Source organism: Ceratotherium simum, chromosome 25, assembly GCF_057802395.1.
Source record: "Ceratotherium simum simum isolate JZ-2026a chromosome 25, ASM5780239v1, whole genome shotgun sequence".
Classification (NCBI taxonomy): Eukaryota; Metazoa; Chordata; class Mammalia; order Perissodactyla; family Rhinocerotidae; genus Ceratotherium; species Ceratotherium simum.
This window is the reverse complement of record NC_141924.1, coordinates 39,912,084-39,931,006: the sequence shown is the minus strand read 5'-3', so window position 1 is coordinate 39,931,006 and position 18,923 is coordinate 39,912,084. Positions and strand designations below refer to the sequence as shown.

The 18,923-nt window shown below is 38.0% G+C and overlaps 1 protein-coding gene across 3 annotated transcripts in view; it reads left to right on the top strand.

Annotated features, from left to right (window-relative positions):
• OTOGL (otogelin like) overlaps nt 1-18,923 on the top strand; it is a 136,260-nt gene that overhangs the window by 78,459 nt on the left and 38,878 nt on the right. For 2 of the 3 annotated variants that reach the window (XM_087448602.1, XM_004417902.3), the window contains 6 exons: nt 3,947-4,114; nt 5,829-6,107; nt 8,507-8,624; nt 12,915-12,994; nt 13,304-13,390; nt 17,523-17,590. In XM_087448602.1, coding sequence (XP_087304728.1) covers nt 3,947-4,114; nt 5,829-6,107; nt 8,507-8,624; nt 12,915-12,994; nt 13,304-13,390; nt 17,523-17,590 — 800 coding nt within the window. Of the gene's footprint in view, nt 1-3,946; nt 4,115-5,828; nt 6,108-8,506; nt 8,625-12,914; nt 12,995-13,303; nt 13,391-17,516; nt 17,591-18,923 lie in introns of all 3 variants that reach the window. The other variant, XM_087448603.1, reaches the window with a different exon arrangement.

Sequence of the window (18,923 nt, the reverse complement as noted above, 5' to 3'; positions counted from 1 at the left end):
ACAAGTCTAAGAGGACGTGCTGCCTAAAATTAAGGCATAGATGTAAGAGACAGAGAGTGATATGCGCAGGGAAAATGCCAGAAGTTAGCAGAATTGGAGCCTGCTTTCTGTCAAACCTGTTTAATGAGGAAGGCATAGCCACTTAAACCTAATTTCAGACAAGTAAGATGATCCAGAAAGGTGACCATTTTGTTAGTGACTGGATAAACTCTGGATCCGTGATGGACAAGTTAGAGTAATAGTTATGGGAAAGCTGAGCCATTAAAAAAACCCCAAGCAATGCATCCAAGGCATTTTTGGTGCCTTGTTGAGCCAGGGAGGAATCTGTCTGCTATAAATGTCCAAAGAAGGCCAGAAAATTTTAGAGAAATAAAGATGATGATTGAAAAGAAAATGGACATTTTAGTTTTTGGTTGTTTTGTTACATTTATGGAAGTTTGATGGAGGAAAAAATTCAACATGAAAAAAATTCTGTGGCAGTTAAAGAAAATCTAAACCCAAAATATTTCCTGTTCAGGATTTTAAACACACCCACACACACTCCACATCAACCCTTTTGATTCCACGCTTAAAGTGAGACTGATGGCCTAATATTAATGACAGTAACAATAACAGTAGCTTTTATTGTGTTAACTACTTTACCTTTATCATATAATTTAAGCCTCAAAATATGCCCATAAGGCAGGTATTATTATCAACACTTTACAGAGGAGGAAACTGAAGCACAGAAGGGTTAAATAACTTGGCCAAAGTCCCTTGGCCAAAATGTGGTAAACTGGAATTTGTAGACAGTCTGAGTTCAGAACCAAGGAGCCTGACCTCCATGCTCCATTGCCTAGTGTATGGCTAACACATCCTAGTCCAAGAATGATCGCCACACGTTGTCATCATATGCTCTACACAATGTACACAGACATCAATTTGAGAAAACGCTCCAATAACTTCCTCACTTAAGAATTCCTGCCTCACACATTCTGCTGTGAAAATCTCCATCTGTGCCTTGTACTTTCTGGCATTTCTTCTGCAGTCCCTTCCAGAAGCAGAATTTTCTATGAATACTGAATTTGTACCTCTTGCTAACTGGTACATTTTCCTTTCTGTCAACAAGTCTGCTGCACGTCTAGTGATGGTTATTTTCTCTAACGTGTTACAGGAGTCTTCAAACCAGTTCTTCTAGTTTCATTTGTAACACTGTAGTGGTAGTATTCGGAAGGTGGACACAGGGCGTTAGGCCTTCAGCAGACACTGATAGACTCAGTGGAGTGACAGAGGAGTCTATTTCCTGTGATCACAGTAATAGGGAAAAGCATCAACCTGCCAAGAGAGAAAGAGTTTGCAAAAATAATGCAATGAACATAGATGATTGAAAGAGAATACAGAACTGTGGACATTGTTGACAGTAGTAATGAAAAGAAAATCGTTTTAAATGATTATTCTTAATTTGCTTCATCATAAATAATTTCACAGCTATTGTAAATTTACCTAGTCTTCTTTGGATATTCATAGCTGACATATTTCTCCCTTTATTTACTACATACTGGATGCTATGCTATTCAAATACCTATTATTTAAAGCTAATGCAGAAATAAATTGTGATTCTGTAGGAGGAAAATAAAAAAAGAGTAAGAGAATTCAGAGGTTACAGCTCAGATTATCTCAATAATCCTTAATACGAAGACTGTATATACTGTCTTCATATTCATTTTATGGCATTTACTAAAAATATAAAGATTTTATTGTTATTGCTGTAGGTGTGCAAGGGCTTCAATATCCTGCTAACTATTGTTATGCAAGTTTTAAGTTCTGAGTGATTTTATTAGATAGGATATGCTTAATACCGTGTTAAGATAATCACTGCAGGAAATAATTGCTTTTAGCAGATGGTGAAATTATACTTCTTCCTGCAGAACATTAATGATAAAGTCAATGACTTTTGTCTCTCAAATGCTGGTGAAAATGCATGAAAGCAATCCAGATGCAAGATATCAATCAACTGGGAGTCAGTTCAGAAGCTTTCTATTTTTATTCCAATGGATTTCTCAGATGACAATTGTCTCTTCAGGTTGCTGTAGTAAGGGACTTGTGCAGTAGGGAGAGAAGATTTTGTTTAGTTGTGTATTTGCTTTCTCCTATTCTAATGCTGAATATTTGCAAGGGTGTTTCAAACCCTCAAGTTGTAGTTGTATATATCTTCCTCATTTTGAATTTTATCTCATGGTAATTTACATATTTATCTACTTATTTGTTCATTATTTACATATTTATACAAATCAATATATTTATAAGTTGAAGTATATTGCATTTTGGAAGTTTTTGTTGCTCTTGTCTTTTCTACAAAACAAGCCAGTAGGTGGTGGAGACTAATGATACAGTTTTCTTTGGTGGTTGTAGATTTGGGCTCATAGAGAAACACTGCATTATATACGTTTGTAACTGCGATGGGGAGCCCACTGCTGCCTGGATCATAGAGAAATTCCCCACTGTATCTGCTCAGTTCCATCTTGGTGTGGGGGCAAAATTCTTTCAAGTCTCCCTCTCTACTCAAGTTTCTAAGTCCCTAATAGAGCTCTTTTCCTCATGGCTTTTATGTCTCCAGCTGTTCAATAGTGAGGTGTCCCAGCTGATGAGTCAGTAGAAGGGATAACACTTGAAGATAACTTATCTGTGAGTCTTTGCCTCTTCTCCTGGTCCTCATGATGGAAATTTTGGTTCTTGTTTTCCTTTCTATTTGAAAGAGTTTTGACCCTCTAATCCAATGACCTTCTCCCCTTCTCTCAGGCCTGCTCTTCATCCCGAAAGGGGAAATACCCGCTGCTTAGATTTCTTTGAATCTTTTTTCCCTCCATGTTAAGAGTGGGCTGGGAAAGGAAAATTGTCCTTGAGATAAAACTCAAAGAAAAGAAGGGAAGTGAAATTCACTGAGAGCAACCAGATCAATCTTTTATGATATCAACTAGCACATGTATATCAGCATTTTACATAACCTACAACATAAAAATATACGTGTACCTGTGAAAAGTGCACAGCTGATACTCATGCAACTTCATTTTGATGATTTAGAAGAAACTTCAAAGTTCTGTAGTATCTCAGTTATAAGAATAACATTAAATGGCATAGAGATTGAGTTGAAGGTAAACTGACCTTATTAAAAAACCTAACTCACAAATTTTTTTTAATATTAGTGAAGTTATTTATAATTTATATTCTTCTCTTTATAAGATGAAGTTTGCAGAAAAATTATTCTAGTTGAATTTCAGGTTTGGTTTACACTAACTAGGTTTTTACTATAGGAAATGTTTTCTACTTTATATAAACCATTTAAATGCACGGGAAGTGACAGCGTTAATAAAAAGATCTTTGATTTTTCTGTTGAGCTTCATCTTATATTTTCTGTTTTGTAGACATGCCTCACTGGTGAAATTCAATAACCCCCAGAACATTATAATATTGTATGTCATGTCTGTGAATTCTGTTTTCACGTAATGCTACCTACTAGGGAAAGATGGTTCGTAGAAGAGTATCAAAATATCTGGCCATCAATAGAGCTAAACTTAAGTTTATTGAGAGGAAGTAGAATCTTTAAATATTAGAGTGGAAGATTACCTAGACAAACTTCTTCATATAGGTGCAAAAATTTGAGGTCCAAAAAGCTTAAGTCAACCTCATATCCAGCACTGCGTTACATATACATGTACATATACACATTCATGTGTCTGTGTATATGTATATATATTCTAAATTCCATAATTTATATATATGTATATATTCCAAATCATTAGAATATATTATTTTTAAAACAGATCAGTTATTTTGTTAGTGACAAATGTTTAAATGCTCAATAATTTTTGAAGTATCTTTTGTTATTAAAATTTATTCCATTGAAAAGGCAGTTTGAAATGTAGAAATCCTATGCCAATTTATGATTCTCTTATTTGTATTTAAATAGGGCTTGGAGAAGGACCATACATGCTGGCAAGTTATGGGCAGACTGGGCTCGTTCTGGGGGCCAATGTAATCAGTAGAAGCATTTTCTCTTTGCCAAGAAGTAGTATTCATGGCAATTTATTTTTTAGTTTTATGATCACTCCAGGTCTTTTCAAAGAGAAGGCATCATGTAAGTATAATTTCCAATTGAAAATAAGAATTTAGTTTTCCATTTACATTTTTCTCATTTATTCATTCACTAAATATTAATTTGAGATCTAGTATGTTCATGGCATTTTTCTAGGTGGCCTAAAGGATATAAAATGAGACATTGGTGTGTGAACCAGCTAGCTCTTGTGTATATGAAATCATTTCTTTGTGTATCTATTGGCATACGGATGTTAGAATTGTAATTGTTTGATTGAATTTTGGTCCCAAATAAAGCACAGCTTAAACTTTCATGGCATTAATCACAGAACTTAATTTGAAATTTTTGAAAAATAGTCTACTGATAACTAACATTTGAAGGATTTTAATGCCAGATTAAAGTAAAAGAAAAAAATTGTGATTTGATATCAAATAAGTTAAATATTAAGAGCATAAATCAGAGTCTAGACAGTCATTGAGACTGTTATCCTTCCGTGGCCTTGTCTGTCCTAGTGCCTCTCCCCATGCTTACTGGTTTGCACCTGCAAATCTATACTGGTCATATCCACTTGCGCCTGTTCTGACCGGTGGTGGTTGTCCTCTTCTGGTCTGAGATGCTCAGGCTACATTGTTACTCTACTAGCCCTACTTAGAATCATGCATGGTGTGTTATATAAGCTTACTGAATGAATGAATCCAGCTTAACTTTCACTTATTCTGAGAAATCTCTCCATTCTCCAGTTAGAATAAATTGCTTCTTTCTTGTAAAAACATCTCCTTTAGTTCTTTTTAATCTATGAAAACACCTATTGCAGTCTGAAGTTCTAATTTATATGTTATATATTTTTCTCTTATAAAGATTTCTTTTATTTTTGTTTTCATCTTCCAATGTTCAGCAGAGGGACTTGCAAGTTTTAGGACACAATAAATGCCTTTGGAATCATACTTTGGATTTGAGAGAGCTCTTCATTGTATGATTTACAATAATTAATGCTTTTAATAGAAAAATTCTAATGAATTTAAAGAAACTAAGACATAAAGAAATTAAAGTCTAAGAAATTAAACCTAAAAATCTCAATTAAAAACTTTTCTATCATGGGTTTTACAAATATGAGGGAAACTTTTAAAGCAAGTCACAAAAAAGGATGACACTTCTCAAATGCTTTGTGGTTCGTTAGCCATTTGATCGTCTGTCGGGAAATGGACAACAAAGTTGAGCAAATAGTGTTTTCTTAATGCAGTAAATCACTTGCAAGATCATTTGCTCATTAAGAACCCAGTGATATTGAAATTCAGTGCCATGCCTGAATTGATCTGTTTCTCTTTTCTCTTATTCTTTTCTATCATCTAATTTAGCCATTTGTAGATTTCATGCATTTGAAAATGTTAAAACTTACGAGTACAAATATATGTCCAATTAATCATTCAATTACTTGTAAGAAATTGTACATTCTGGGGTCGTAAGTTGATATCTCTTTTTTCGCCAAGGACATGATAAATTATTTAAAAAATAGAATTCATCAAAGACTGATTTTTTTTGGAGCTGTCACTGTTATTCATTACATTAAAATATTCCTGTTTCTTTGAGATCTTTAAATCATTTCTGAAATCTTTGAGATTGGTGTTAATTATGTATGGCCATTGTGCAGTTCTGTTTTTGTCAACTTTATAAGTACATTTTCTAATGCCAGTGTTGATGATCTGCTTTCTCCAGAGGACCCAGGGAGTTGACAAACACACTGCTCTGTGTTTTACAGCACTGGCGCTTGTTTCCTTGGAGTCTGCTGAAAGGCCAAACTACTTCCTCCATGTCCATGACGATGACACTCTGAGTCTGGAACTGTGGAAAGCGAATTCAGCCTTTCAGCAGAGAGCCACATTTTTCCACCATCAGAGCCTCTGGATTCCTGGTTACAGCGCATTTGAGTTATACAGCAAGAAAGGCTTTTTCATCATACTCACAGATTCTAGTATCAAAGCATCAAAATATGATGATTCTGAAGAATTTAAACACTCAAGTAGCTTCAGCATAGAAGGTATGTTTCCTAAGGTCTTCAAAAGGAGAATAGATAACTTACATAGTGGCAGAATATTTATCAGGTTTTGATTTTTAAATCATTCGTGATGGAGTATAAGTAGATAGAGTTGTATCTACTTTCTTAACCTCTCTGTCCTTCAGTTTATGCATCTGTAAAATGGGAGACAAACAATACCTACCTTATAGGGTTATTGTATTATATAAGTTGGTAAATTGCTTAGATCAGCCTTAAATAATGTTATTATTATTTTTTTAATTTTATTTATTTTTCCCCCCAAAGCCCCAGTAGATAGTTGTATGTTATAGCTGCACATCCTTCTAGTTGCCGTATGTGGGACGTGGCCTCAGCATGGCCAGAGAAGCAGTGCGTCGGTGCGCGCCCGGGATCAGAACCCGGGCCGCCAGCAGCGGAGCACGCGCACTTAACTGCTAAGCCATGGGGCCGGCCCAGTAATGTTATTTTTAATTATGACCTAATTTATTACTTTCAGTGCTGTCTGGACTTTGGAAATAAAGGTCACCCATGTCTCATGGCTGTCTAGTGTTTCCATCTACTTTTTGTTTCCTAGAAGACAATCTCTCAATAACCTGATTCTTTTTTTTTTTTTTTTTTTGGTGAGGAAGATTGGCCCTGAGCTAACATCTGTGCCAATCATCCTCTATTTTGTATGTGGGATGCCACCACAGCATGACTTGATGAGTGGAGTAGGTCCACGCCCAGGATCTGAACCTGCGAACCCCAGGCCACCGAAGCGGAGCGCAGGAACTTAACTGCTACACCACCAGGCCGGCCCCTCAGTAACCTGATTCTTAATGACAAAGACAACATGTTTATCTCTGTCTTCATATACTAGGGTTTCAGGTTCTACTAACCTCTAGAAAGTTTCCCTGGTTAGCAGAAGCCTGTTATTATTTCTAGAGATCCTTATAGTTCCATAGCTACTGAATTTTCTGAATTTCGGAGAGGAATCCTTACTGCCTCATCCAGTGTAAAAGCCATGCTTTATTTTCAAAACCTAGGAGCTTGCTATCTGCCGTGGGTCTCCCAAACAAATTCATCCATTCTAACCAACCCTCTAAATCAGTTTAAGAGAGCTAATCATTTGCCTTTTTTGTCGTGGGTACATTTCTATAAATCTGGATAGTCTTTGGATTTTAGAGAATTCAAACTGAGCTTCAAATTTTTGCCCATTGAATAGGGTTCCTATATTCATGAGAAAAAGAGTAACTGACATGCCTATACACCATTCTATAGAGTAGATGTGATATTTTTACTTGAGTTTCCTTAAAAGTTGAACTTTACAAGCCTCTATTTCCCCTCCAATCTGGAAATCTCCATTAGAACCAGACCCAGTGGCCCCACCTGAGCTTTGGACAACTGTGGCCAGTGGCATCATCAGAATCTCAGAGGCTGATCTTTGTGGACTTCCTAAACCTCGGAAACTCTGGAGGTCTCCTCTAGTCTTGGAACCAGTCCTTTCTCAGGACGCGTCATCCCAGTAACCCAGGACTAACGCTTACTCTAATATTTAGATGTGTAGAAGCCTTCCAGCAAGTCTTATTTTTGTTCCCATACCTTGGAATTGAGTTCTATATCCAGAGTCCACAAAACATAGCCTTTTTCTGAACATTCTCCCATATGGAGCTCTGTTCTTCAGAGATAGTTTTGGACTACTGTAGAAGGACTAGTCTATGATGTGTGTGTGTGTGTGGGGGGGATATTAGCAGAGTTTGCAGGAGAAAAATCTTCAATCAAGGGGGGTTTGATAACTGTAAGCATGTATTATTAAAATCCATTCATTTGTTTTTTGTCACAAACTACTTACCATGTACAAGGCAATGTGCTGAGTTCTCTGAGAAGAACAAAGATGGAGGGTTCTCTCTAGGTTTGATGTCAGGAAACCTGTCTTTGGTCTTGCCATTTTCCTAATTGTTTGAACTCAGCAAGTCACTTGGCTCCTCTGAGCCTCAAGTTCTTCATTTATAAAATGGAAATAATACCTACTCAACAGGGTTGTTGCAAGGATAAAATAGAATAACAGACAAAAAATTACTTTGAAAAATATAAAATTCCAAACAGGTGTCTGGTATTATTAGGATATGTAGATCAATGAGAACCCACTACACATAAAGGATGAAAATTTGGAATTTTCCTTTGCGTCCTCCAACACTTTGCTTTTTTAAATCTTTGGAATATAGACTAACATTTAGATATTCAACCTAAGCATGCAGTGCTCTGATCACCAAGCAATTGCAGTGCATTTTTCACTAGCCCTGTCTTTCCCACAGCATTATGTTCAAAGAGGGGTCAAACCTAGAAGAGTCACTATCATAAATCATGATTTTTCAAGCTGTACATTAAAAATATACACAATCTAAACCTCTTTTTTTCCCCAGAAATCCAGGCAGCAGTGCCTTACAGGAGGATGTGTGAATGGAGATATGAACCTTGTGCCACGCCCTGTTTTAAAACGTGTAGTGACCCTGAAGCACTAGCCTGTAAATTTCTTCCCCCGTAAGTCACATTTAACTATTCAATGAGCAAATTCTAGCATTAGCAGATTTAGCTCTCAGTGAATGTTTTTAGATTATCATTTTATTCAAGCGATAGTTATTGAGGGTTTGCTATGTGCCAGGAATTCTTCTAGCTGCTAGGGATACGGTACTGAACAAAATAGACGTAGTATCTGGCCTTACATAGCTTACATTTTGATGGGTTGAGGCAGAGAATAAACAAACAAAAATGTGATGCAATATATTGTTAGATGGCAATATGTATTATGGAGAAAAATAAAGGAAGATGAAGGAGACAGAGAGCATAAGGCCTGTGTGTGTGTTTGCTAATTAACATAGGGTGGTCAGGGAAGAATGTGCTGGGAAGGTGGCATTTGCTCAGAGAGCTGAAGGCAGGGAAGGAACTGGCCATGTAGATATCTATGTGAGAACAGTGCAAAGGACCTGGGGTAGGAGAGTATTTGAGGATAAACAAAGAGGCCAGTTAGTTGGAGCAAAGTGAACAAAATCATGAGAGGTAGGAGATGAGACCAGAGAGTCAGAGTGATGTGCAAGTCATATAGGGCCTTGGAGCCCATTGTGAGGACTGTGTCTTTTTCTCTGAGTAATGCCCTGGTGTATTTTGGGCAGAGGAATGACACTATCTGATTTATGTTTTAAAAAGTTTGCTTTGGGGACTGGCTCTGTGGCTGAGTGGTTAAGTTCAGTGAGCTCTGCTTTGGTGGCCTGGGTTTGGATTCCGGGTGCAGACCTACACCACTTGTCAGCAGCCATGCTGTGCTGGTGACCCACATACAAAATAGAGGAAGGTGGGCACAGATGTTAGCTCAGGGCTAATTTTCCTCACGCAAAAATAGGAAGATTGGAAATGGATGTTGGCTCAGGGTGAATCTTTCTCAGCAAAAAAAGAAAAGTTTGCTTTGGCTCTTGTATTGACTGCTGGGGAGGGGAAGGACAAGGGCAGAACTGGTCAGTGATACAAACTAGACATGAAGGGGAATTGATTGACAAGGTTGGCAGCCCTGGAGGTTATGAGAAGTGAACAGATTCTGGGTATATTTTGAACGTAGGACCATAGGGTCTGCTGATGGATTTAATATCAATTATGAGAGAAAGGAGTTCAGGACTCAAGTTTAAGTCTCAGCAATTTGTAGGTCTCAGAACCATGTGAAATTGTCATTTTTGTGGTCAACTGGTCAAATATCAGCAAATTCAAATGACTCGATTTAATGGAAGGGCTGAGTTGCCATCGACTGAGGAGAGGAAGATGTTGGGAGGAGCCATTTGGAGGACGAGTCAGGAATTTGGTTTTGAGGATTTTAAACTTGAGACTGAAAATTGTTCATTGGATTTGGTAATCTGGAGAATAGGAAGAGGCAAACAAAAACAGAGAGTGTAATCAGCTTTCTTTTTTCTTTTAAAGGATTATTGCTGTGAGAAGAGAAAAATGGAACAACAGTAGGAGGGAATATTTTTAAAAGAATAATTTTATATTGGGCATTTATGAGCTTCTATTCTAGGACAACCACTGGCACTACAAAAGGTCCTGGGCATATGAATAAATGAGACACAGCCCCTCTTTCAAGGAGCTCAGAGTCTTTAGGAAGAAGACAGGAACAAAAGCAGATATTGACAATCCAGTGGAAAGAGGGCTAGCAGAATAACGACAACCAGCACGTTGAATTGTTTACAGCATGACTCACACTGTGCGAAGTGCTCTAAAATGGGTGGTCTCATGATTCCCATTTTCAAAGGAGAAAACCAACTGAGGCACAGAGACGTTAAACAATTTGCCCTAATCACACAGTTTGTAGGCAGTGGAGCCAGGGTTTGAGCCACTACACCTTGGTAGGTAACAAGTGCTTTGGGAGCAGAGAGAAGGAAATGATATTTCTGTTTATTTTCTTAAAAATAAAAACAATCGATTCTTTCTGAAAAGGAGACGTCTTCACCAATCACTTGGACCCCTCACATTCACAAACCCATTTCCTCTCTCTCTGGTAGCCATGAGGAGGGGAAACCACAGGGCCCCCTAGTGAGGAGCACACTGGGGAAGGAAGGAAGCGAGAGAGAGGAGAAGGCATGACGGGCCCTGGCACCGGGAGGAAGCGGAGCTACATCTTGAAGTGGCACTTGGCTAGTTTATTATTTCCTGTGGCATACCCAGTCTTTGAGGTGGTAGAACCCAGATTCTCAAGGCTTCCACTGTTTGGTCTGTAGCTATCTGGAAGTTTCTTTTTTGGTGTGGTCAGGATGCAGATAAGAGCCTCAGGATGAAACCTCATCCCTGCCTAGCTGTTTCTCGTCTCTGTCTTCATCACTCTCTCCTTTCTACTTATCCCCCTCCCCTGCGCTAAGGTGCCTGATTATTGCTGCTCCTCGTACTGTACCTGCAGCCTTGAGGGGAGATTCAAGTACTGAGCTGGGCTTTAGCACAGCCCTGCACCCCTCCTCCAAGTCCCCCACAGAACCACCACCCTTGGTCTAGATGATTGCAGTTTCTGGCACATAGCAAGTGTTAGAAATAAAAATATCTAGTGGAAATGAGAACTTTTATGAGAAAAGATGCCAACTAGCATACTGTAGAGCTCATATGTAAGTACAGTTATTCCTATTATGTAATATACCTATTATAAGAACCCGTCTGCATCTGAGACATTATATCTATCAGTCAGAGGTTGAGTGGATTACCAGTAGTGTGACAAAATATAGAAGGACCTGCTACGTGCGACCATGAAGGCATTTTAAAGGAATAAGTTACTAGTTTTTGAAAATATTTTAAGAGTATGGCTGTCCTTTTGATTTGCATAAAACAATTGCAAAATAATTGAGTTAATGATTGAGCATAAAAAATGATGTTTATTTAATTTAGTGGTAATCAACTGGCCCTAGTCTTTTCAGCCATCTAGTAACTTTAATTTTTCTTTTTTGCCTGAGAGCTTAGAGTAGAATAGAAATATCATATACTGGTTAAAGTTTTATTATTCAAGTTCATTTTATGAAATAAACAATTGGTCATATAAGCTGAGCTGTTTATGTTAAGAAAAAATCATTTGTCTCCATGAGATGACTAAGTAGGTCTCATGTTAAAAGAGAAATTAGATTTCTTGGTTTTTAAAGTGTCTGTATTTTCTTCCCTGAACAAGTGCCCTCTGGTGGCAACACTTAGCCTAGTGTCAAGTTCCTTTCCATCCTGAATTGGAAAGAGGCCTTGAATATTTTTGGTCCAAATTCTTTGCTTTACAGATGAGGCAACTGGAAATATTTTAAAATATTGAAAAAATTATTACAACCAGCTGGTGCATTTGAGAAGCAGATAAGCAAGCCTTTTTATAACAATGTGTGCATCAATTCTCTCTAGTATGTACGAATTGAATAATTGGTTGTACTTGAAGGATTACATTTATTTCCTTTGAATCAGAATAAATTGGACTCTGAGCCCCAATTGGCCAAGAAGAAAGGTGTAATCTCAGCCACTATCTTGGCTTTATTTCCTTAGAGGGAAAGCATTCAGGATGGTCCCTCCTGTCTTTGGCCCACGATGCCCAAGCCTATGGCTTCCTGAAATTTGGGACTCTTGTTCTGCCTCTGTGCTACACACAAGAACTGGGGATCCTTGCAAGGACCAGATGTCCTGGGGCTTGAAATCCGGTCATGCACAACCATCCCCTCCCAGGACACTGCCACAAATTTGGGCACAGGCCCTGATGCTCTTGAGAACTGCAGCCTCTGCCCCTCCCCCTCCCTGTTCTCAAAGAAAATCAACCATGCCCCACCTCCTTCCCTGCCACCCAGAGATTCCTAATATCTTTTCAGTGACTTCAGGGCTTAACAATAGGCAGGGAGAGCCACGGAAGATTCTGTTTTTGTTCTACCAACATCTTTCAGGCAAGGATATTCAGAGAGCACGTCTATCTTCTTGGATGTAGGGGAGCATAGGAGTGGAAAGTAACAGTATAAGGAATATAGATTAAAATTACAATAACTGATTATTCTACATTTCCACTAATTTATAGAACATGACCTTAGTATGTCCCAAACATAAGTGTACGTTTTGAATGTTCTGTGTTCAAATTCTGCGTTAATCGTGTAGGATATCCCCTTATCATCCACTAGCTGTGATTTCATAAAATAAGTTCATATAGTGGAGCATAGTAAATGGAGCATTCTTTAGTGCTTGACAAGGAGAAGAGAAGAATTTTAGGAAAAATTTTCTTAGTTGCGTATATTAAATGCAGTGTATTTTTTATGTTTTAAACTTTTTTCACCTTGATTTTTTTTTCTTGTAAAGGGTTGAAGGATGCTTGCCATACTGCCCAAAAAATATGATCCTTGATGAGGTCACCCTCAAATGTGTTTATCCAGGAGACTGTAAGTGTGAATCTTACTTAATTTATTCTGAAAAGTGGAACTCTTGAATATTTTTTTCTCTCTGATGGCAAGTGGTTATAAACTGAAGTTGTAGACAGACAATAAACTTTTGTAAGATTCTTCTGCAATATCCTTTTCATAGTCTTTTGTTCCTAATTACTTTCTAAACCATGTAAATCTTCCCTCTAACATTCCTCCTGCATTCTCTCTCCCAGAACATTTTCCTTGAAGCTAAAGATCCCTATATGAACTCTATGGGCCTCACTTTAAGCAAACAAATTAAGGGAGAGTATCTTTGTTTCTTTGTAGGCATATCTCTGATTCCCACAGAACCAGCAGTAACACCACCAGGTAAGCCATGTCTACCCACGTTTACAGGAATTGTTACAATTTTAGGCACTTAAATTAACATAATGTAATTTCAGTCTTGGCACATTTATGGCAGCTGCTAGTGTTAGTACCATCCTGTCTGCTAAAGAACCCAGCAGTCATTTTGGTTTCATAAGTAACTTCTCAGTGGCTCAGCATGCCACATTTTCTGAAGGGCTTCTCCATCTGGTCCACCTCTTTTTCCATTTGAGTTGGTATAGACAATGAGGACTTCCCTCACATTTTGGCCTAGAATCCTGCTTAAATTTTCACAGTGATTAAGTTGACTCCAAAGAGACGTTAATGCAAATGAAGTGATCCTTTAAGCGCTCCCCTTCTCATTCCTGTGTTCTGTCCCAGCCTCTGGAGTAGGCATTCTGGGCTCTTTACCCTACTTCTCTCCCTCACCACGAGACTTGCCTCGGGAAAGGATTTAATAAACCCACTCACAGTGAGGCTTGGAAAACTTAATTATGATTTCTCCAGGGATTATAATTTAGAAAAGTTCAGATATTTATTCTCTAGTTTATGTGACAAGTTTTAATTGAGTGTCAACTCTGCCAGGCCCTGTCCTGCCACTGTGGGGAGGAAGGGAGAACGGTGAACAAGTCACAGCCCCAACTCTAAAACAGCTGATAGTCCGTAGGCTATTGTGAGATTACAATAGGGTAAGTACCAGCAGCGAGCAGCGGGGCTTATGCTTATTTTGGAGGTGTGGTCTCAGAAGCAGAACAGAAGGTAGGAGTTGGGTAGACTGGGAGAAGGAGGAAGTGTGTTCCATCCAGAAGGGGAAGCACGTGCAAAAGCCTGGAGCTGAGAGAGAACGTGTCACACAGAGGGACTTCAAGCAAGTAAGTGTATCTCGAGCACGTAGTGTGAGGGGAATTATACCAGAGATGGGGTGGAAGAGATTATCAGAGGCCAGATCCACAAAGGGTCCATAGTAAGAAACTTGGATTTTTTTTCTGAAGTCACCAGAGAATCACTGAAGGACTCGTTTTTAATTTTTTTTTCTTTTTGCTGAGGAAGATTGGCCCTGGGCTAACATCCCTGCCCATCTTCCTCTACTTTATATGGGATACTGCCACAGCACGGCTTGACAAGTGGTGCATCTGTCCACACACAGGATCTGAACCTGCAAACCCCTGGCCGCTGAAGCGGAGTGCGCAAACTTAACCGCTACGTACCAGGGCCAGGCCCCATTGAAGAATTTTAATGAGTCCTATGACATCTTCAAAATAGCCTTACTACAACTATCACTGTTACCACTACTCTTATTAGCTGCCATTTGTGGAGTACTTGTGTTCCAGGCACTGGACTAAACACTCTGCATACATTTAATCCTTGTAAGAACTCTATGAGAGAGGTCTTGTTATTACCGTTGCAGAGGTAAGGAATTACTCTACTGCTGTGAAATTTTAGACATCAGTGAATTTAGAATAGTTTACCATTTTTTTTGTGTGTGAGGAAGGTCAGCCCTGAGCTAACATCCATGCTAACCCTCCTCTTTTTGCTGAGGAAGACCGGCCCTGAGCTAACATCTATTGACAATCTATTGCCTCCTCCTTTTTTTCCCCTTTTCTCCCCAGATAGTTGTATGTCATAGTTGCACATCCCTCTAGTTGCTGTATGTGGGACGTCACCTCAGCATGGCCGGACAAGTGGTGCGTCGATGCGCGCCCGCAATCCGAAACCGGGCCGCCAGTAGCGGAGTGCGGGCACTTAACTGCTAAGGCACGGGGCCGGGCCCTAGAATAGTTTAAAGCATAATTTTGGAGGGACTGGAGATACTTTCCCTACATTATTTAATCTATGTAGGGAATAAGTCTATGTATGAATAACACTGCATATCCTAACATTTGGGGCATAGACTGTTAATTCTAAGTACTGCTGTCTACTTTGAATTCTCTAATATCCCCCCCCAAATCAATATTCAGTATATATTTCAAACATCTAAAACTATTTAAATCACCACAGTCAATATGTAAGGGATATGGATTATACTCCATGACCCTCAGGGGTAAGAAAACTACCCTGAAAGTGAAGCTATTTCTATTTGTAGATGACGTGATCTTGTCTATAGATTATTCTAAGGAATCTACTAAAACCTATTAGCACTAATAAATGAGCAAATAATAACAAATCAACAAAGTTGCAGAATATATGACCAATATGCAAAAGTCAATTCTGTTTCTATATACTAGCAACCAACAGTCTAAAAATGAAATCAAGAAAGCAATTCCATTTACAGTAACATCAAAAAAGAAAAAAAATACCTATGAATTCATTTAGTGAAAGAAGCATAGGACTTGTACAGTGAAAACTACAAAATATTATTGAAAGAATTAAGACCAAAATAAATGGAAAGACATTCCTTGTTCATGGGAGAGTTAATATTGCTAAGATGACAATACTCTCAAATTTGATCTACAGGTTTAATGCAATCCCTATCAAAATCCTAGTTACTTCTTTGCAGAAACTGACAAACTGATCCTAAATTCATTTGGAGATGCAATGAACCTAGAATAGCCAAAAAAATCTTGAAAAGGCAGCACAAAGTTGTAGGATTCACACTTTCCAATTTCAAAACTTAGTACGAAGCTATAGTTATCAAGACAGCTTGACTATTACAATTCTACATCCAGACAATGCTTATAATCTTTTGATGATTTTAAAAAACAATGGATCCCTTTATTGCTGAGACCACTCAACCTCCCAGTCATTAGAATTTTCCATGACTGTACTTGTTTTGGGCTAGAACTTTGCTCCTATTTCTTTGCTTAAATGTTAATGATGATGGGAATAAAGATATTTAAGTCTGTAAAAATATCATATTCTCTAGAAGATGCAACATCTAATATATCATGAACACTGCTCATCCTAAGGAATGAGAATTTTTTTCTACTTTATTTATTCTGTAAGCTAGAAACTAAAAGGGCAAAGTGAAGGTTATTTATAGAATTTGTTTGAATAAAGAACATAAGAGTTTTCTTTATGTCATTGTGGTAGGTTGAACAATGGCCGTCCAAAGAGGTCCATGTTGTAATTCCCAGAATTTGTGAATATGGGACCTTACATGCTAAAGGGACTTTGCAGATGTGATTAAGTTAAGGATCTTGAGATGGAGAAATTATCCTGGATTATCCATGTGGGCCCAATGTTCTTATACAAGGGTCCTCATAAAAGACAGGGAGGAAAGTCAGAGTCAAAGAAGGTGACATGACCACAGAATCTGCAAAGAGAGAGAGAGAGAAATTTGAAGATGTTATGCTGTGGCTTTGTGTGGAGGAAGGGATCATGAGCCAAAGTCTTTGAGTTGGAAAAGGCAAGGCAACAGATGCTCCAGAAGGAATGCAGCCCTATCGATACCTTGATTTTAGGATTTCTGACTTCCAGAACCACAGGATAATAATTTGGTAATGTTTTAAGCTATTAAATTTGTAATAATTTTGTTACAGCAGCAATAGGAATCTAATACAATCATTTTTAGACAGACGGATACTGAAATTATACTTAGACCAAATTTCAGCCATTAATTTTGGCTCTTCTATAGTCCTTCACACTTCGAATATTTTAGAGATACCTTTAATACTAATGGAAAGCTGTGGAAGGTGCCTTACAAATGTGTTTACCAGTCGCATTTTCTCTTTCCGTGGATCATTCCTTTACCACACCCACCTGCTGGGGTCTCCACGTGGTCTGCAGCACCATCTATTCTGCTTACTAGGAGCACATTCTAGAGATTCATCAAGGGAAATGAATCAGCCTTGCTACTTATTTTAAAAATGCAACAAAATTTGTAACTTCTGAGCAATCTTTAGTGATACCATTGATATTTTTACCTGTTCAAACAATTGTGTTGACGCCATCAAGACAGTGAAAATATTTGTAGAATGGTGATTAAAAGCCACGGCTCTGGAATCAGAATTCTTGAAATCAAATTCTGCCTCTGACACTTACCAAATCACTTCTCTATACCTTAGTTTCCTTATCTGTAAAATGACAATAGTATTATTATCTACTTCACAGGTTCTTGAGAGGATTAAATGAAATAATCTGCATAAAATTTCTTAGCATGATTTCTACAACGTGTGATTTGCGTGCATGATAGATACCATTCCACTAATGCAGAGGACATCTTCATTTCTAACAGGTCCAGAAATGATCACTCCATCAGACTTTGCTGTGTTTGACATGCTAACAACGACAACAGGTTTGGAATGTGAGGTATGACTGGATAATCTCTTCAGCTATTTGTCATTTCCTTACAGTGTCTGCTCAAGTTTCTGTATCACTATCCAAACTCTATTAAACTTCTTTTGGTATACTCTCTAGTCTTTCTCTGCTAAAAGACAAAAAGAAATAAGCATTACATTTTAATAATTGTATTTTCTTATCTGATTCTGATATTTCTTATTAATTAGATTCTGGTCACACTAAGAAAAGCTAATAAAATGCAAATGAAATCTTTTTTTTTTTTTTTTTTTTTTAAAGATTTTATTTATTTATTTTTTCCCCCAAAGCCCCAGCAGATAGTTGTATGTCATAGCTGCACATCCTTCTAGTTGCTGTATGTGGGACACGGCCTCAGCATGGCCGGAGAAGCGGTGCGTCGGTGCACGCCCGGGATCCGAACCCGGGCCACCAGCAGCGGAGTGCGTGCACTTAACCGCTAAGCCACCGGGCCGGCCCGCAAATGAAATCTTAAGTGTGATTTTTTAATACTAATAAAGTACGCTAATAATAAAGTGTGATTAATAATTTAATTTATTAATTTGATAATTTATTCATTTAATAATAATTAAGTGTGATTCTCTAGTAATAATAATTCTTTATAGTAATAAAGTTATCTAGTGTGGGCCTCTCTATAAGTCAGGCATTCAAAAATATTTATTAAGCAGCTACTATATGCCAGGCTCTGTGCAAGATGACAAAGATACAACGGTAGGAAAAAAAAGATAAGGTCTTTGAACCCCAGAGTTAGTAATTGTCTTGGCTGAGACTTTAGCAGTTATCTCTTTACTCCAAATATGCCTATTGTTCTGATAAACCAATTATTCACTCAACCGATATTTATTTAGTACCATTTCTGGTCAGGAACTATTCAAGTACCCTGGATAAAACAATATAAAAGCAGACAAAAATTCCTGCCTTTATGGAGTTTACATTCTATTGAAGGTTCTGAGACAGCCAATAAGCAAAATAAACTACTATGTTATATAAAATGTTAGAAGTTGCTGCTCAGAAGAAAAATAAAACTGTTTTCAATGAGATGATCAGAAAAGCCTCACTGATAAAGTGACTTTAGAGCAAAAGATCTGAATATATTGAGAGTGAATGATACAGAGAACCAGGGCAACAGCATTCCGGGCAGAGGGACCAGCAGGTGCAAAGACCCTGAGATGAGAAGGTCCCTAACATTTTAAAAGAATAATAAGGAGGCCATTAAGTAAGGAAGGAATAAAATCGTAGGAAATAGATTATGTAACGCTTTGTGAATGATTGTAAAGACTGTGGATTTTATTCTAAATGACACAGGAAGAAAAGGGATATTTTTCAG